Here is a 19,531-nt window from a genome sequence, read left to right on the forward strand (position 1 = left end):
GCGGAGCACCGGCAGGCAGGCTGTGTCCAACTGCCATTCTCGCGCGTCGTCCCTGCGGCGCATGCTCCTAACGAGTGGCGCTCATTGGACGGGAGGGACAGGGGAGGAGACTAGGAACGGTGGGAGCGGCGGTGTGTGGAGAAGCCGCTGCCGGTGTCATGGCGGAGCTGAGTGAGGAGGCGCTGCTGTCAGTATTACCGACGATCCGGGTCCCTAAGGCTGGAGACCGGGTCCACAAAGACGAGTGCGCCTTCTCCTTCGACACGCCGGTAAGCCCATTCCCCACGCCCGCAACGAGCACGACTGCCTTCCATCGCCCTGGTCATTCCGCCGGGGCCTGCAAGGCTTGGGCTACCGCCTCCCTGCGATGCACCATGGGACTTGTAGTCTCCCACGCTCCACTCTGCCGTTGCCTTTCATTAACTGCGGCTGTCTTGTGACTACTGCCCCCGGAAGCCGCCGCGCTCACCTCTTCAGCTCCCCGCCTCGTGGAGCACTGTGGGCATTGTAGTCGTTCACTGCCCTCGTTGTCATTCTAAGCCAGGGGTGCAGCCAGACCGTCGGACTACATCCCCCAAGTGGACCCTTGAGAAAACCTGGCAGTCGGCCTTGTCTGCCGCGCACGGCTCTCCGGGTTTTGTAGTCTCGTGTGGGAGTGATGGGGGCGACTCCCCACTGTTCTCGGCCGAGGTTGGAGTTGTGGGGTGGGGTCCGCAGTTCCTAGGCGGTTAATAGTCGGGGAATGGGCTCTCAAGAAGTCCGGTTCTGAGAAAGGAAGAGCTAGAGAGCCTTCACCCTGTGGTTAAAACGGACAGGGGGCGGGGAGGGGAGGAAAGAGGAGAGGAAAGCTCTAGTCGTTTCTCCTTTGAAGTGAGCAATGGCCGCAACCCCCACCCTTCCCCCGCCCCCCAGCCTATCACAGACAGCTGAGATAACCCCTTTTAAAGTATTCCTAGAGTGGTGGTTTCTTTCTTGGAGGATGCTAAGGCCTCTTTCCCATCCCGCTCCCACTCTTGGCTAGTTACACAAAGCCACCTCCCACACCATGCTTCACGTTTTGCAGGCTCCACCTGGTACCTCCCTTCCTGCAGTTCTGCCTTCCTGTGTCACCCTCAAGCGGAGGCCCTTTGGGGCCTGAACTGAGAAGGCAGCAGCTTGGTTGGGATCCGCCCCCCTCACCACCCCTCCCCTCAAGCTGCTGGGCCCTGCCCAGGGTATTCTGCCAGACCAGCTCATGGCCTGAAAACTGCAAGTCAGAGTGGAAAGCCTTCATTACTGCATCACCAGTACTGAGTAGAATGGCATGATGTGAGGCCCAGTTCAGGATCATCACTGTGATTTGTGGTTTGCTTGGTTTACTAGGCTTTGATCTGGGCCTCAGACAATGTGCTGCTTCTCTGAAGTCTGGCTTTGGCAGAGGTAAAAGAGGACTGCGCAGAGCAGAGCTCCAGGGTTCCCAATCCTTGGTGAAATCAACATCTTTAATTTCCAACAGAGGAGTTTAATCACTTCAGAGCTCCCACATTCTTCCCAGGAGGAAATGTTTTTTTAAATTACCAGCAGATGGTAGAAGTCAGTGGGCCCCTCTTTACACTGACATTCACTCCTGTCTCTCTCCTTAGTAACGGCTTTGAATAATCCAAAAAGGGTTTTTGTAATCTTCTGACACTTTGCCTCTTTCACCCCAAGTCAAGAGATTTTCAATGTGCCCTAGTTCTTTGCTAACCAACTTCCAGCATATTTGGTTACCTTCAGATTGGGTTCATGGTAGAAAGAGCTTAGTTGACCTCCCTGGTGAGAAATGCTCTATTTGTTCATGAACTTGCAGTACACACTGTTCTAGGAGGTGGTACAGAGCAATCTCTGGGCCCGAGAACTACCTTAGTGCACTACTTTTCATATCACAGCAGAGAAATGTTCAAGGCCACTGAGACTTTTATTCCTGGAAGAGGATGCCTGTTGTTGCTCAAAGCCTTGGATCTGAGGGAAGACCCTTACTTTCTCCAATTTCCTCCTCCACCTTCTCCATCACTCTTTACAAAGGCACTGGAGAACTTGGTCAGCTTTGGGGGAAGCCCATCCCCTTCTCAGCTGTGTTTCTGGGTGGACACCCATTTGTCCCTGTTTTCATGGTTATGTGCGTTCTAGCTACCTCAGCAAGTGTTGCGAGATTGTTGTCAGAAGGGGATGGCTTTGAGATTGGTGATTGTTGGGACTTCAGCAGGGATCTTAGTGGTCAGAGGGGAGGCAGAGGAGAGAGGGTGGTGGCTATAGAATGCTGGACTTGATGACCCTGCCAGACGGGGTGCAGGTTTAGCTGTGAGTCCCTAACAAGTCATTGTTTCCCTGGAGCCACACTTCAGCAGGAGAGGAGGGAGAAGACTCACAGTGTGGACCAGGGTTTGACTACCTGGTAGAGTGTGGTAAAGGAAAGGTGTTTTTGGCTGGATGTTTAGTCTTGCCTTTGTAATCCCAGCACTCTGGGAAGCCAAGGTGGAAGGATTGTTCAAGGCCACAAGTTAAAGACCAGCCTAAGCAACATAGTGAGACTCCATCTCTAAAAAAAGAAAAAAATCTAGGCATGGTGATGTGTGCCTGTAGTCACAGCTCCTTTGGAGACTGAAGCAGAAGGATCACTTGAGCCTGGGAGGTTGAGGCTGCAATGACCTATGATCGTGCCACTGCACTCCAGCCTGGGTGACAGAGTAAGACCCTGTCTCTAAAATAAATTTTTTTGGTTTTTTAAAGGAAAGGTAGTTTTGCTTGCTGGCACACTCGGATCAGATATACTGTGCAGGTGCTGGAATCTCGGCTCCTCCGGTCTGGAAGGTTTTCTGAATCATGGAGATCAGATAGGGTTTGTCTTAGGTGTCCCTGGTTTGGGTTCAGTGTCTGACATGAAAGTCCTTCCTCTCCCACGGAGGGACCCTTTTCCCCTTGAATGTCATCTCCAACACCGGAAGGCCACAATATTTGATCGCCATTGACTTTCTGGATCTGTTAGCACCAGGAAGGAAGTGAAGGAAGTCCTCTGTGATTGACTGAAGAGCTCCAAAGCCCAAGAAGGAGCAGGTGGAAAGATAAATGGAGGCTGGGGTTGAATGGCGAAGATGAGCTGGTGTTCCTCAGCCCCCTGATGCCCTTGTTGGTTGTTATCAAAGTCATGGGAGGAAATGGGGAGAATCTTAGCTATGTCCCAGGTCCTAAAAGGCTAAGTAGCTTGCAGGGGCCCTACAGTGTTAGCGGACAGAGCATCTCTCTGGAACCAGCGGTTCTGACTCTGGGTTTTGGTCTCCTCTCCTGACCAGGCTCATAACCTCCTCGTGTTTTCACCCTTACCTCTTGTCCTGCAGGAGTCTGAGGGGGGCCTCTACATCTGTATGAACACATTTCTGGGCTTCGGGAAACAGTATGTGGAGAGACATTTCAATAAGACTGGCCAGCGAGTCTACCTGCACCTCCGGCGGACCCGGCGTCTGGTAGGGACAGGGCTGGGGCAAGGCCTGGGTACGTTCTGTTCCATTCTGTCTGTTCCATTCTGACCTACTATTGGACTCAGTTTCTTTTTTTCACCTACTTTTGTGTCATTAAAGCTTGGCACAGATGTTTTTTAGCTTTATTCTGAGATGAACCACTACCTCCTCCCGTCCCTCCTCCCCACTTGTTCCTTCGCTCATGCTCATTGCTGATCCAGCCCTTCCTGCTTCTTTGCAGAAAGAGGAGGACCCTGCTACAGGCACTGGAGACCCACCCCGGAAGAAGCCCACGCGGCTGGCTATTGGTGAGCACCACTGCACTTCTATCCTTCTGCCTGAGCTGGTCTTTCTGGCTCTCAGCAGCACCAGAAAAGCCCCAAAGAGTGGGCCTGATTGATGGCCCTAGAACTCTGGGTGGGCAAGTGAGCTGCTGGATCGGGGGAGGGACACTGACCTGTTGTCATTGCTCTACTCTCCCTCTTTTCCCTGTCCTTCCAGGTGTTGAAGGCGGGTTTGACCTTAGCGAGGAGAAGTTTGAATTAGACGAGGATGTGAAGATTGTCATTTTGCCAGATTACCTGGAGATTGCCCGGGATGGACTGGGGGGACTGCCTGACATTGTCAGAGATCGGGTATGACTCCCTCCCACGCTCCCCAAGATTCTAGAGCAAGATGGGCCGGGGTAGTGATGTCTGAGGCAAGCACTGACAAAGCTGAAGGCCAAGGGGAAGAGGGGCATGTGGGGCAGGGGGTTGGGTACTGCCTCTGACCCTCTGCTTCCCCCAGGTGACCAGTGCAGTGGAGGCCCTACTGTCAGCTGACTCAGCCTCCCGCAAGCAGGAGGTGCAGGCATGGGATGGGGAAGTACGGCAGGTGTCTAAGCATGCCTTCAGCCTCAAGCAGTTGGACAACCCTGCTCGAATCCCTCCCTGGTGAGGCCTGGCCCCTCTGCCTCGGGCATCACCCCCAGAGCAAGGACATGGAGACCACTTATCTGGGGGATCTGGTGGGAGAGAGGGTAGGAAGCAGGACAGGAAGGGAAACTTGGAAATGAACAAGACATGGGGATGGCCAGAGGAGAGGAGAGAGAGACCTTGGATTGGCAGGGGGCCTGCAGAGCCCCCTCTCTCTGCCACTCCCACAAATCCCCGACCCACATTTCCGCTGATTCTCTTCTCCCTGGGTTAGTGGCTGGAAGTGCTCTAAGTGTGACATGAGAGAGAACCTGTGGCTCAACCTGACGGATGGCTCCATCCTCTGTGGGCGACGCTACTTCGACGGCAGTGGGGGCAACAACCACGCTGTGGAGCACTACCGGGAGACGGGCTACCCATTAGCTGTCAAGCTGGGCACCATCACCCCTGATGGAGCTGGTACAGCCTCCCCTTCTCCAGCCACTCTCATGCTTAAATGTATTTCATTTGTTAGTAATTTCCTGTGACATGTATAATACATGAATGCATTATCTTGATAAGAAAGGAAAATAGGTGCAGTGGCTCACGTTTGCAATCCCAACACTTTGGGAGGCCAAGGCAGGAGGATCACTTGAACCTAGGAATTCGAGACCAGCCTGGGCAACATAGTGAGACCTCATCTCTACACACATAAAAAAAGAAAAATTGGCTGGGTGTGGTAGCTCCTGCCTGTACTCTCAGCTACCCAGGAGGCTGAGGCAGGAGGATTGCTTGAGCACCCAGGAGGTTGAGGCTGCAGTGAGCTATGATTGCACCACTGGACTCCAGCCTGGGCTACAGAGACCCTGTCTCAAAAAAGGAAAATACTGCAGATGATACTAAATTTTTGATTACTCCCCACTCAAATCCTCATCCCTTTCCTATCAAGCCTGTCTTACCTCATGGGTAGAATCAGAATCACAGTTAATTCCAACCCTCACCCTGTTTCATCTGTCTTCCCTGACAGTCAGTCCCAGAAGGGCCATGACCTCACTCACATTCAAGGGAACCAAGAGGGTGGACCTTACTGGCTGTCCTTTTGTCCCCTCAAGTCCCTTCTGGGCAAGGGATGGGATGGTGGCCAGGCTAGTCCTGAGCCACTTCCCATGATTCTCTTCCTGCCTCCTGCTCTAGACGTGTACTCATATGATGAGGATGACATGGTCCTGGACCCCAGCCTGGCTGAGCACCTGTCCCACTTCGGCATCGACATGCTGAAGATGCAGAAGGTGAGACCCCTTCAGCTTCAGATTCTACTTCCTGCCCCTGTGAGGGCCCTTCCTCTTCGCCCAAGGCTGAAGTAGGGTTTTGGAGAAATCTTCTAGTTAACCCCATCACCAAGATACACAGGCTGCTTTTAAATATCTCAAATCATGTATGCAGTGAATAGTACTGAGTACCTACTATGTGCTAGATGCTGTGTGAATAAGACGTATGTGGTTTTTGCTTACAAGAATTCTACTCTAGAAGGAAAGGCAGACATTAGTCACATTCCCAGATAAATAAGCCAACAGTTGCAAACTGTGGTGGGTACTATGAAAGAGAGACGGAGGGTACTACAGTAATTAACAGCAGGGTGACCTGGCCTAGTTTAGGGATCAGGGACATTTCCCTGAGGAAATGATGCTTAAGTGACAATGTGAAGGAGTTAGGGGTAACTTAAGGATGGGAAAAACATTTCAGGTAAAAGGAATTTTTATTCCTCATTCAAGCAGAGGCCCTGAAGACTAAAGGGCCTCTGGGACAATTATGTATGACCTTCCAGAACTTGAACTGGATGATACTCAACATGCCTCCCATGTTTGAGCCTGTAATTCCACAAATTCTAGGCCACAGTCGGGTGTCATCCTAGATTCAGTGAGAGATCAAGGTAAAAACTACAGGGTTGAGTTTCTCACTCAGTCTGAAGTGCCCCTTCTCACACAGACAGACAAGACGATGACTGAGTTGGAGATAGACATGAACCAGCGGATTGGTGAATGGGAGCTGATCCAGGAGTCGGGTGTGCCACTCAAGCCCCTGTTTGGGCCTGGCTACACAGGCATCCAGAACCTGGGTAACAGCTGCTACCTCAACTCCGTGGTCCAGGTGCTCTTCAGCATCCCTGACTTCCAGAGGAAGTGAGTAGTGCTCTCCTTCCCCAGGCCCCCTCCTGGTCAGCACCCTCTGGGCATACTCCCTTCAGCTGCCCTCGGCACCTCTGTGTTTGATTCTAATCTTAGAGTAGTTCCTATCGGCTAGGTGTGTTGGCCCATACCTGTAATCCCAGTACTTTGGGAGGCCAAGATGGGAGAATCGCTTGAACCCAGGAGGTTGAGACCAGCCTGGGCAACATAGCGAGGCCCTGTGTTCTCTTTAAAAAAAAAAAACAGAATAATTCCTGTCACACTCTGGCTGACATGCTGTAAGGGTAGCAAGTTAGGGAGCTGCACCACCAGCACCCCAACACACAAATCCTGCTGATAGTGCAGAGTGCCAGGTCCCCGGGCTCTGTGGCCTTCTGACAGACTCAAGGGTTAGCAGATGGTCTTTATTTTAGGCCAGTGACCTCAGATGAGCACCTAACATGGACATGTAGCACTTGGGGAGGAAGGGGGCTTGGTACACTAAGAAGAAAGGCAGGTTCTCAGCGGAAATGAGTTTACTTTTGAATTTGGGGAACAATTAGAATGTGAATGCTCAGAATATGTCAACAGGTTCTGTCTAATGGAACATGAACTGCCCTTGTCCTAATCCCAGGCTGCCTCCCCTCCCTGGCTCCTGTGCCGCCCAGCGTGCTTGCACACTGGACATAGTTGAGAAGGGGAGAACAGGCAGGTTGCTGGAGAGAAGCGACTCCCCACTCTTGACGGGAGCCCATTCACAGAATTAGTAAATGTTTGCTCCCTTCCCTTTTCCTCAGAGCTCAAGCCAGAGCCCCTCCAACCGTCCTTTCCTTGACTTTTAGGTATGTGGATAAGCTGGAGAAGATCTTCCAGAATGCCCCGACGGACCCTACCCAGGACTTCAGCACCCAGGTGTATGTAACCAGGTCCTATGTAGGAAGGCTGTTGAGAGTCGTGGCCGTATACCTTCCTCCTCCATGACCGCCTGGGGGGCACAGCACTGTAACCCCTGGCCTTTGTTTTTTGTTTTTTTTTTTGTTTTTTTTTTTTTTGAGACGGAGTCTCGCTGTGTCTCCCAGGCTGGAGTGCAGTGGCGTGATCTCGGCTCACTGCAAGCTCCGCCTCCCGGGTTCATGCCATTCTCCCGCCTCAGCCTCCCAAGTAGCTGAGACTACAGGCACCCGCCACCACGCCCGGCTAGTTTTTTGTATTTTTAGTAGAGACGGGGTTTCACCATGTTAGCCAGGATAGTCTCGATCTCCTGACCTCGTGATCCACCTGCCTCGGCCTCCCAAAGTGCTGGGATTACAGGCTTGAGCCACCGCGGCCTTTTTTTTTTTTTTTTTGAGACGGAGTCTTGCCTTGTTGCCAGTCTGGAGTGCAGTGGTGCGATCTCGGCTCACTACAACCTCTGCCTCCTGGGTTCAAGTGATTCTCCTGCCTCAGCCTCCCAAGTAGCTGGGCCTACAGGCACCCGCCACCACGCCCAGCTAATTTTTTAAATATTTGTAATAGAGACGGGGTTTCATCATGTTGGCCAGGATGGTCTTGATCTCCTGACCTCGTGGTCTGCTCACCTCAGCCTCCCAAATTGCTGGGATTACAGGCGTGAGCCACCATGCATGGCCACCCTTGGCCTATTAGGAGTATTCGGGTGATTGTCCTCTGGGCGTGTTGTCTGTCTTGAGCTGGGTTCCTGTGGAATCTAAGGTTTTTCACATTGTCAAGAGTTAGCTAGGGAGAGCCACGAGCAGGGGGTTGAGTTGGGGACATACAGGGTCGTTAGTTGACTGAAGTGAAATGTTTTCTTGGATATTAACGCAGGGCCAAGCTGGGCCATGGCCTTCTCTCCGGGGAGTATTCCAAGCCAGTACCAGAGTCGGGCGATGGGGAGCGGGTGCCAGAACAGAAGGTGCGTCTAGGACTCTGTCCCTTTCAGGCCCTGGGATTGTGGGGAAGCTGAGGTCTGGGAGATGTCTAAAGAAGGCCCCGGGATGACCACTGAGCCCCAGCTGAGTCCTTGCCCTGACTCTTCCCAGGAAGTTCAAGATGGCATTGCCCCTCGGATGTTCAAGGCCCTCATCGGCAAGGGCCACCCTGAATTCTCCACCAACCGGCAGCAGGATGCCCAGGAGTTCTTCCTTCACCTTATCAACATGGTGGAGGTAAGGGCTGGGAAGATGGCACACCCTCATTTTCCTGCAGTTTACTCACTCTCCTTCCTGCCCATTTCTCCCTCTGTCAGCCCCAACCCAGTCCCATCCCTGAATCCCTACGGTCTATGTCCCTGTGAGCAGTATTTGCACCTAAGGAGGATAGTGAAGGTGATGATCCTTACCCTTGATGGGCTCGAAGCTCAATTCAGATTGCGCCCAAAGACAATGACATGAGAATACTTACTGCTTATAAAGAAAAATACAGGCGTGTTCCAGCACAGTCCCTCAGTGCAGGGATGGGGCCAGAAATGGGAGGGGTTGGTGAATTAGGGAAGGTTTCTGCTCTGCTCTTGTGTCCCTGAGTTCTGAGTGGTAGTCTGCCTGCTCTCCCTGACTCTCCCATGAACTTTTCAGGCCCCATTCTGTTCCCTGGCTGCCCAGACCTCCCTACCCTGCCTCTTTCCCATAGAGGAATTGCCGGAGCTCTGAAAATCCGAATGAAGTGTTCCGCTTCTTAGTGGAGGAAAAGATTAAGTGCCTGGCCACAGAGAAGGTGAAGTACACCCAGCGAGTTGACTACATCATGCAGCTGCCTGTGCCCATGGATGCAGCCCTTAACAAAGGTAGGTTGCTCCATCAGCGAGGCCTTGGCACGGGGGGAGGCTAAGGTCTAGGAGGAATGCTTGGGCACCTGATGGGAGCAGAGTCCATGGAATGCCCTGCTCCACCACCAAGGTTCCAGTCTCGGCCACCAGGAGTAGGTAGGGTCAACCTCGCCCAGTGGACTCTCAGCTTGTTAGCAGAGCTGTGTGGAAACAGAGGCGAGACATACTGGACGTGTGTTGGGGTGCCTTGGAAGGGTAGAGGAGCTGAAATATGGACACAGAGCCAGTAGGGAGAGGCTAAGAAGGGAAAGAAGCAGCACACTCTGAAGGATCCACCAACCCATTCTGTCACCAGAGGAGCTTCTGGAGTACGAGGAGAAGAAGCGGCAAGCCGAAGAGGAGAAGATGCCACTGCCAGAACTGGTTCGGGCCCAGGTGCCCTTCAGCTCTTGCCTGGAGGCCTACGGGGCCCCTGAGCAGGTGGATGACTTCTGGAGCACGGCCCTGCAGGCCAAGTCAGTAGCTGTCAAGTAAGTCCTCTGGTTGGGGCCTGAGGCTGTGGGTCTATGGCAGAGCCATCCCAGAGGATATTTCCGCCTCTTCCCTGTTCTTTCATCCCTTTGTGGTTGGAATCCCAGGGTTGAATCAGTTGGGCTGGTAATCTGGCCCTGATGGAACCAAGGGGCCCTGGTAGGGGGAGACACAGGTGCTGACTGCATCTGTCACCTTGTCCTGCCCAACCACTCCCTCTTCTCCTGCGGCACAGGGTCTCTTTGTAGCGTAGCCTCTCCACTGCCCCTCAGTCATGGCGGAGCACAGGCACTTAGGATCAGCTGTGGGCAGAATTTGGATTTCCAGCAAATAGCCCCACTTTGTGCCTCCCCATTGGCACCTGGTACGGGCGTGAGACCTGAGAAAGGGCTTTGGTCTTGGGGAGTCAGCTACTCAACCTTTTGCTGCTCCTGCCAGTGAAACAGCTCTTCCTCTGTGTGTGGCTTTTTTTTTTTTCTTCATTAAATAGAGACGGGGTCTCACTATGTTGCCCAGGTTGGTCTCTAACTCCTGGGCTCAGGCAGTCATCCTGCCTTGGCCTCCCAAAGTGCTGGAATTGCAGGTATGAGCCACCACACCTAGGCCTTTTTTTTTTTTTTTTTTTTGCTCACAGCCTTCCTTCTGGCTTCTACTGTTCCTTGTTGGCTGAGGACAGGCATTAGACACCTGCCCAGGGAAAGAGAAGAATATGGAGGATCTTCTGGGTTATTGGGACTTCTATCCATGAGGGGCTGAACCCCAGGTGGGAGTTTCAGGAGAGGAAAACCCAGGGCATTCTCTGGGTACCAGCACATTCTCTCTTCTCTAGGACCACACGATTTGCCTCATTCCCTGACTACCTGGTCATCCAGATCAAGAAGTTCACCTTCGGCTTAGACTGGGTGCCCAAGAAACTGGGTATGGCTGCTGGAATGAGGGAGGTTATGCAGAAAATGCTAGAAAAAGAAGGGGCTTTAACACATACAAACTAGTGTTTCTGTTTCCTCTGAAAGGGGAAAAAAAAATCACCTCCAATGTTTCAAAATGTATCTAGTTTGAAAGCACTAACTAAAAATATTAAAAGACTTCTTTGATTGTTATAGGTATGATTTACAACCAAAAGTGATTTTTGTAGTTTTTTTTTAATAATTGGTAAGATGTTTTCATTTTGCTAATCTTGAAACAATTAATTCTCGTGAGTCTTACAGGTCCCTGACTGTCATTTGAGAACTCGTGATGTACCTTCATTTTCTAGATAAGGAAGTTGAGACTCACAGGAGTATAAAATCATTCTGTCTCACAAGTTCTAGGCCCCCTGCCCTGTTCATAGCTTATGTGTGGCAGATCTAGGACCAGCATCCTGGCCTCCTGACTCCCAGGCTTAGTATTATTTGTCTTATACTGGGACCCCTAAGATGGGTGCCGTGCTTTTAGCAGCTCCTCTTGACAGAGCAGTTCTGACATAGGGGGGCAGGGGATTGAGGTTCCCGAATCACTTTCCAGGTAGGCCTCCGGGAGCTGCTGAGGTGACCCTTTTCCCACAGATGTGTCCATCGAGATGCCAGAGGAGCTCGACATCTCCCAGTTGAGGGGCACAGGGCTGCAGCCTGGAGAGGAGGAGCTGCCAGACATTGCCCCACCCCTGGTCACTCCGGATGAGCCCAAAGGTAGCCTTGGTTTCTATGGCAACGAAGACGAAGACTCCTTCTGCTCCCCTCACTTCTCCTCTCCGACATGTTAGTGACTCTTCTTCCTGCCTGTCTCTCTCCCGTGCTGATGGGGGCCTCTCTGCCTTGCATCCCCTGCCCCTGTCCTTTGTGTTTCTCCTGTCCTCCCTTTCAAATTTCCTCTGCCCTCTTTGATTGACATGGGGCCTCACCAGAGCACTCCCAGCCACCTTCTGGGTGTGGATGGCAACAGTACCAGCTAATGACCTCTCTGCCCTTGCTACCTCCCTGGTTTGGGTAGGGTGGGGGTATCATGCTCCAGAAACAGCCCATTCTGTGAGAATGGGCAGGGACCCACATTACAGTTGTGTGGTCATTTTAGTTTTGGGATAAAGGTGCCAATCCATGGGAGAAAAATGTATGGAATGGGTGATTGGAAGAGGGCTGGGTCCTGGCCTGTGGGAGGGAGGAGGAGCAAACAGTGGCCCCGTCAGTCGGTCCCTGTACCCACAATTCCCATTGCAGCACCCATGCTGGATGAATCCGTCATCATCCAGTTGGTGGAGATGGGCTTCCCTATGGACGCCTGCCGCAAAGCTGTCTACTACACGGGCAACAGCGGGGCCGAGGCCGCCATGAACTGGGTCATGTCACACATGGATGATCCAGGTAGCCTGGGGTGGGGAGCAGGGTGGGGCAGGGCCTCCATCCTCCCCCAAACAAATCAACCCCTTCACATCCACAGATTTTGCGAACCCCCTCATCCTGCCTGGGTCTAGCGGGCCAGGCTCCACAAGTGCGGCAGCCGACCCCCCTCCCGAGGACTGTGTGACCACCATTGTCTCCATGGGCTTCTCCCGGGACCAGGCCCTGAAAGCGCTGCGGGCCACGGTATGGGCTGCCCCAGCTAAGGACATGGGGCCAGTGGGGAAGAAGTAGGGGGCAGTGAGGGGCCATCCTTCTTGAGCAAGACCAAAGACAACAGGTGTGGTCTGGCCAAGGCTGGGCACCACTCTTTTGTGACTGCAATGAAGGAGCTGAGGCCTGCATTTACTGCTGGCTTTTTTGCCCCAGAGCTTGTTAGAAAAAGTAATGCTTCTCTCTGGCCGGGCGCGGTGGCTCACGCCTGTAATCCCAGCACTTTGGGAGGCCGAGGCGGGCGGATCACGAGGTCAGGAGATCGAGACCATCCTGGCTAACACGGTGAAACCCCATCTCTACTAAAAAATGCAGAAAATTGACCAGACACGATGGCTCACGCCTGTAATCCCAGCACTTTGGGAGGCCGAGGCGGGTGGATCACCTGAGGTCGGGAGTTCGGGACCAGCCTGACCAACATGGAGAAACTCCATCTCTACTAAAAACACAAAATTAGCTGGGCATGGTGGCGCATGCCTGTAATCCCAGCTACTCGGGAAGGCTGAGGCAGGCGAATCACTTGAACCTGGGAAGTGGAGGTTGTGGTGAGCCAAGATCGCGCCATTGTACTCCAGCCTGGGCAACAAGCGAAACTCCATCTTAAAAAAAAAACAAGCCGGGCGCGGTGGCTCCAGCCTGTAATCCCAGCACTTTGGGAGGCCGAGACGGGCGGATCACAAGGTCAGGAGATCAAGACCATCCTGGCTAACATGGTGAAACCCTGTCTCTACTAAAAAATACAAAAAAAAAAAAAAAATTAGCCGGGCGTAGTGGCGGGCACCTGTAGTCCCAGCTAATTGGGAGGCTGAGGCAGGAGAATGGTGTGAACCTGGGAGGCAGAGCTTGCAGTGAACCGAGCCGAGATTGCCCCACTGCACTCCAGTCTGGGCGACAGAGCGAGACTGTCTCAAAAAAAAAAAAAAGTAATGCTTCTTTCCTCTCCAAGAACAATAGTTTAGAACGGGCTGTGGACTGGATCTTCAGTCACATTGATGACCTGGATGCTGAAGCTGCCATGGACATCTCAGAGGGCCGCTCAGCTGCCGACTCCATCTCTGAGTCTGTGCCAGTGGGACCTAAAGTCCGGGATGGTCCTGGAAGTGAGTGTTCCCGGGAAGCAGGACAGGCCTGGTGGAATCTGGTCAGTCTGCTACACCAGATCCCTCATTCAGGCAGCTCTGCCCTCCTCAGGGGTCAGGGGCTTCTCTCCACCTCAACGTGGCATCTGAGGGTGGGGTTCTCTGACATGGAGACAGGCTCTGGCCTAGTACATGCCTCACATTCCCTGAAACTTTTGTCCTGAGTCTGAGCTGTTGTCTGTATCTTTGGACTATCACTCAAGCATTCCTCTTCTGTTTCCTTCTCTGACCCCCTCTCTCCTTCTCTAGAGTATCAGCTCTTTGCCTTCATTAGTCACATGGGCACCTCGACCATGTGTGGTCACTACGTCTGCCACATCAAGAAGGAAGGCAGGTGAGTGCTGGCCATGTGCTTTTTGAATGGAGAATGGTGGTGGGAATGAGGAGGGCCATCTGGAAGTCCTTGGGATAGCTATGGGAGAAGGTGAAGGGACTGCCTGGTGGTGACATAAAGTGCCAGAGAGTGACAGAAGGTCTTGCAGCACTGATTGGCCCAAGGGCTGGATCTGGCCACCAGCTTTTTTTAAAAATAGAGATGGGATCTCACTATGTTGCCCAGGCTAGTCTTAAACTCCTGAGCTCAAGTGATTCTTCTGCCTCGGCCTCCCAAAGTGCTAGGATTACAGGCATGAGCCACCACGCCTGGCCAGGCGCCCTGCCTTTGTAAATAAAGTTTCACTGGAACCGGAACACACTTGTTTATGTGTTGTTTGTGCCTGTTTTCACGCTGCGGCAGGAAAGTTGAGTCGTGTCAGAGACCAGAGAGAGGGCCTGCAGAACCTCAAATACTATCTGGCCCTTTTCAGAAAAAGTTTACCAACCCCCGCCTCCCTGGAATGGGTTGGGGGTGGTTGCAGAGGTACTGGAGGATCTGAAGACATAATAGGGGCCGCGACCCTTTAGGTTGTGAAGCTCCCTTACGGCAGGTGGTGGCTGGGCTGTGGATTTGGGGTACGGGCAGAGAATGTGGAGAGCACTTCCAGGGGCCATGGCTGAGAGACTACATGATGACACTTGGAATGCCCAGTTTGTTCATCGTTTTCTGTTTTCCCCACTTCCCCAGATGGGTGATCTACAATGACCAGAAAGTGTGTGCCTCTGAGAAGCCGCCCAAGGACCTGGGCTACATCTACTTCTACCAGAGAGTGGCCAGCTAAGAGCCTGCCTCACCCCTTACCAATGGGGGCAGGGGAAGACCACCTGGCATGAGGGAGAGGGGCTGAGGGATGGACTTTAGCCCCTCTGCTCTGTACCCTTTTTCCTTTTGTCCCCGGCAGCAGGGAAGAAGCTGGAGGCTGTGGGAGAATGGCCGGGCAGAGCAGAGGGGCAGCGATAGACTCTGGGGTTGGAGCAGGATGGGGATGGGAGGGGCCGGCCACCTGTCTGTAAGGAGACTTTGTTGCTTCCCCTGCCCCGGAATCCACAGTGCTGTGCTTCTCTGTTGCCCTGCCCAGCCCCCTGGTGTGGAGGGAGGGGTCTGGTTTGTGCGCGCGTGGGTGTAGCTTTGTGTGTCCTCTCCCCAGGCGAGTGAGCACCTGTGCCTCCCCTCCCCCTTTGTTTGCCCCTGTGTGGTTGGTCAAGGAGGGATGTAAGGGAAATAGGGACCCCTCCCCTTGCCCTCCTGCCTCAGTCTTTCCCCCACCCTGTCTCTTCCTTGTCCTTCTCTGGAAAATGCCAAAACACGATGTGAATAAAAGTACAACTGCTAAATTGTGTCCTGTTTGATACCTTGGGAGAGGCTTACCTTCCCGGGGTTAGCAGGAGGACGTTTCAGAAAACTCCTAACTCTGGCCCCCTCCCCCCCGAAGGCAAGTCTCCACTTTTCACTCGTTCTAGAGCTCTAGGAAAATTGGGGTTGGGTGGGGAAGTGTAGAGTGACAAAGTGCCGACACAAAGCCAAGGAAAGACTGAGTGAAGAGCCCTTCTCTAGTCACACAGGAGTCCGAGTATTTCCCAGATATCCCTAGTGGCTAGCTGGCTTCAGTCTGGGACTCAGTCCGTACAGATCCTGCCAGGCCTTGCCAGCCGGGGCAAGGGTTGGGACACTCCTGGTGGCCTATGCATCTCTGGGCTGCCCCTCCCGCTGTGAACCCTGTATTTGTCCCGCAAGTTTTGACTCAGGTAGACTCCCTGGGTACAAGGTTGCCTGCTCAGTAGTCGGGCACGAGCTGCTCCGATGGGGGAAGGAGGTTGTCTATCCCATAGTTGGAGAGGGGCCCTCTCTGCCACAGTAGGCGATTTGGGCGACGGCCAAGTTGCCAACAGCTAGCTCCGCTGAACCACTTCTGGCCCCGTGGGGTCAGCGGGGGTTCCCCTGAGCGCCGGAGCTCACAGGTCTCGCCTTGTCCCGAAAGCCCCGCAATCGAGGCGGAGGCGACCGAGCCCCCGACGCGCCTAGAACGTTGCCACAAGAAGGGGGAACGTCGGAACAGTGCAACACGGGGCGGCGGCCGAGGCGGCTGCAGGAGGGCGGGCGGGGGGCAGGGCTCCGGGGGACCGGGCGGGCCATGGCGGAGGACGGCGAGGAGGCGGAGTTCCACTTCGCGGCGCTCTATATAAGCGGGCAGTGGCCGCGGCTGCGCGCAGACACTGACCTTCAGCGTCTCGGCTCCATCGCCATGGCGCCTTCCAGGAAGTTCTTCGTTGGGGGGAACTGGAAGATGAACGGGCGGAAGCAGAATCTGGGGGAGCTCATCGGCACTCTGAACGCGGCCAAGGTGCCGGCCGACACCGGTAAGCCCTCGCCGAGGAGGGGCCGGGCCGGGGCCGGGGCGGGAGTGGCAGCGTCCTCTCCCGAGGCCTCCAGGCCGGTGTGCGCACGGACCTGATGATGCAGGGCTGTGGGACGAGGGCCGCTGGGGTCCGGGCAGGGGCCTCGCAGCCGCAGCCCCGTCGGTGCGTCGAGGGGGCAGGGCGGAGCACATGATGCCCCTTCGACCGTGGGGCAGGTAAGGACGTTTTGGGTCTTCTGGAGGAAAGTGGCCCCGGGGCGCGCACTGGGGCTGTGTCCGCCAGGCGACGGGTTAGGAGCGGAACCCGAGGCTCTGCGGGAGACCAGGGGAGGCTGACCGCAGACCCCGGGGTGGGGGAGGAGGCTGGGCCGCGTGGGCTTCCCGCTACCTGCCCCTCGGCCTCCCGCGCCGTGCGCCGCAGCACGTAGCCCCAGACTCCTCCCCTTCCTTGCTAGCGGCCGGGTCCCCGCGCCAAGCTGCTCGGGGTCCCTGAGCCTCCAGATCTGACCCCTTCCCTTGGGCAACCTGTGCGACTCCCGCCTTCCACTGAAGGGACCGAGCCGGTGCCAAATAGCCTGAGCGATTTGGGAGTGAGGAGCCATCCTACCGCCTTCCCCAACCTGGAAACGGCAAAGCGCAAGGCCTCTGAGTCAGCTCTACCACCCACGGGCAAAGGATGCTCTCCTCCGTCCTCCTTCCTCCCTCCACCGAAATCAGAGAGTCACGGGCCTGATCCAAAGAGGCATCCCCTTCTCGTTCATTCCCCAGAGGCCCCAATACAAACCCCAGGAGTTGGCCCCTCTCCTTTTGCTACAGATCCTTGCCTTGCAAAGGGGAGATGAGGATGGGCTATTTTAGAAAGGAAGCAGAGTTGGCCCCTACAGAATGCTGAGTCTGTGAGGTGCCTATGCCCAGAATAGCTCGAGGAAATTGGAGCCACAGCTGTTAAAAGAGCAGAGGGCAAGGCGAGGGCCGTGGCCTCTCAGGGGTATCTGGAAGGCTCTTCGAGTTGAGTGCAGACCCAGCCTCGGCTGGAAAGTGGACAGAGGTCATCTTGCTGGGGTGAAAAGGGGAGGAGAGCAGAACCAGGAAGAAGAGGGTAAGGGCTTTGGGGCTCCAGGGCTCCGGTTAGGAATTGTGGAGAATGAAGGCTTTCTTTAGTCTCATCCCCCTGTGGTACCATCTTGCCCTCAGAAGTGGTTTGTGCTCCCCCCACTGCCTATATCGACTTCGCCCGGCAGAAGCTAGATCCCAAGATTGCTGTGGCTGCACAGAACTGCTACAAAGTGACTAATGGGGCCTTTACTGGGGAGATCAGGTGAGATCGAGGTGGAGAGGGGTGTGTGGGACCCTTCCCTTACACTTCCCCTGTGGCTTTGAGGGGAAAGCCACAGGATGGGCTCCCTGCTGAACCTTGGCTTCATCTCTTCTTTTAGCCCTGGCATGATCAAAGACTGCGGAGCCACGTGGGTGGTCCTGGGGCACTCAGAGAGGAGGCATGTCTTTGGGGAGTCAGATGAGGTTAGTAGCCAAGAGAGAAGATAAGGGATGTCTTTTTCCAAGAAGGATGTCTCACCAAGTCTGTTTCTCAACAGCTGATTGGGCAGAAAGTGGCCCATGCTCTGGCTGAGGGACTCGGAGTAATCGCCTGTATTGGGGAGAAGCTAGATGAAAGGGAAGCTGGCATCACTGAGAAGGTTGTTTTCGAGCAGACAAAGGTCATCGCAGGTATCTCTGGAAAAAGGGACCTTTGAGCCTATCCAGGGCCACAGAGACTCAGAGGGTAGGGTCAGGCCCTGGAGCCTGTCTTGGTCCCCATGCTGATCCAGAAAAGGAAAAGGGGGAGGGGGAGTGAGAATCCTTGCTTGGGGCCTATCACTTCTCCAGCCCCCAAGGTAGATGCCACCTGGAAATCCCCCAGTGTCCACCAGGGGGCAGTAGGCCACCGTCCTTCACACTCCTGGAGAGCCTTGCTGGAGAGTTCTTTCTTGTTCACCCTTCCCTCCATCTGTGATCTGTGCCCTGCAGATAATGTGAAAGACTGGAGCAAGGTTGTCCTGGCCTATGAGCCTGTGTGGGCCATTGGTACTGGCAAGACTGCAACGCCCCAACAGGTAACAGAGCCCAGGAGCCCTGCCCTCATCCCAGCCTGCCTCAGTAGGTTTGGACAGACACAGACCATCTTGGGCAACCCCTTATTTCAAAGAGACGGAGACCTTGGGCCCAGAGACAGTGACTTGTCCAAGGGCATCCAGTCCAGGGCCTGGCTTGGATCGGAGCCCTGGTACTCTGACTCAGTCAGAAACCACACTAAGTGTCCACTGGTGCCAGTGATTTTTCCTCTTAGACGGAAAAGGTCTTACTTAGTCCAGCTTCTTGTTCTAGGCCCAGGAAGTACATGAGAAGCTCCGAGGATGGCTTAAGTCCAACGTCTCTGAAGCAGTGGCTCAGAGCACCCGTATCATTTATGGAGGTGAGTGGCTTTGGTTCCCGGCTGAGGGGGAGTGGGCTGAGGACTAGACTGAGCCCTCGGACATGGAGGTGGGGATGGGGTATACTCATCTCATTCTTGACCAAGCCCTTGTTCTGCTCCCTTCCCAGGCTCTGTGACTGGGGCAACCTGCAAGGAGCTGGCCAGCCAGCCTGATGTGGACGGCTTCCTTGTGGGTGGTGCTTCCCTCAAGCCCGAATTCGTGGACATCATCAATGCCAAACAATGAGCCCCATCCACCTTCCCTACCCTTCCTGCCAAGCCAGGGACTAAGCAGCCCAGAAGCCCAGTCACTGCCCCTCCCCCGCACATGCTTCTGATGGTGTCGCCTGCTCCTTCCTGTGGCCTCATCCAAATTGTACCTTCCTTTACTATCTTCAGCCTGTAATGGTTGGGACCAGCCCAATCCCTTCTCCACTTACTATAATGGTTGGAACTAAATGTCACCAAGGTGGCTTCTCCTCGGCTGAGAGGTGGAAGGGGTGGGATTTGCTCCTGGGTTCCCTAGGCCCTAGTGAGGGCAGGAGAGAAGCCATCCTCTCCCTTCTTACACAGTGAGGCCGAGATCCTCCCCTCCGAAGGCAGGAGTGCCACCCTCTCCCATGGTGCCCATGCCTGTGTGCTGTGTACGTGAACCACCCACATGTGAGGGAATAAACACCTGGCACTAGGTCTTGTGGTCTGTCTGCCTTCACTGGACTTGCCCAGATAATCTTCCTTTTTGAGGCAGCTATATAAATGATCCTTTGTGCAAAAAA

General features: G+C 54.3%; 2 protein-coding genes across 3 annotated transcripts; both read left to right on the forward strand.

Moving 5' to 3' along the window:
- Nucleotides 1-96: 96 nt before the first annotated feature.
- Nucleotides 97-15,260, forward strand: USP5 (ubiquitin specific peptidase 5). 2 transcript variants are annotated; one of them, XM_003905881.2, is made up of 20 exons: nt 97-269; nt 3,354-3,479; nt 3,715-3,781; nt 3,975-4,108; nt 4,263-4,408; nt 4,665-4,849; nt 5,564-5,658; nt 6,356-6,549; nt 7,377-7,448; nt 8,359-8,446; nt 8,574-8,699; nt 9,160-9,313; nt 9,651-9,825; nt 10,656-10,744; nt 11,371-11,562; nt 12,019-12,162; nt 12,239-12,384; nt 13,358-13,511; nt 13,800-13,884; nt 14,614-15,260. In XM_003905881.2, the coding sequence occupies exons 1-20, from the start codon at nt 159-161 to the stop codon at nt 14,705-14,707; spliced, it is 2,577 nt and encodes an 858-aa protein (XP_003905930.1). In that variant the 5' UTR covers nt 97-158; the 3' UTR covers nt 14,708-15,260. The 2 variants fall into 2 exon arrangements, with proteins under 2 accessions (XP_003905930.1, XP_003905929.1); XM_003905880.2 differs by having other exon boundaries at nt 11,371-11,493.
- A 196-nt stretch (nt 15,261-15,456) lies between these two features.
- TPI1 (triosephosphate isomerase 1) lies at nt 15,457-19,445 on the forward strand. Its single transcript, XM_003905884.3, has 7 exons — nt 15,457-16,283; nt 17,477-17,600; nt 17,719-17,803; nt 17,878-18,010; nt 18,311-18,396; nt 18,668-18,755; nt 18,884-19,445. The coding sequence occupies exons 1-7, from the start codon at nt 16,058-16,060 to the stop codon at nt 19,000-19,002; spliced, it is 861 nt and encodes a 286-aa protein (XP_003905933.1). The 5' UTR covers nt 15,457-16,057; the 3' UTR covers nt 19,003-19,445.
- Nucleotides 19,446-19,531: the final 86 nt, after the last annotated feature.

The sequence above is a fragment of the Papio anubis genome, chromosome 9 (assembly GCF_008728515.1).
Source record: "Papio anubis isolate 15944 chromosome 9, Panubis1.0, whole genome shotgun sequence".
Classification (NCBI taxonomy): Eukaryota; Metazoa; Chordata; class Mammalia; order Primates; family Cercopithecidae; genus Papio; species Papio anubis.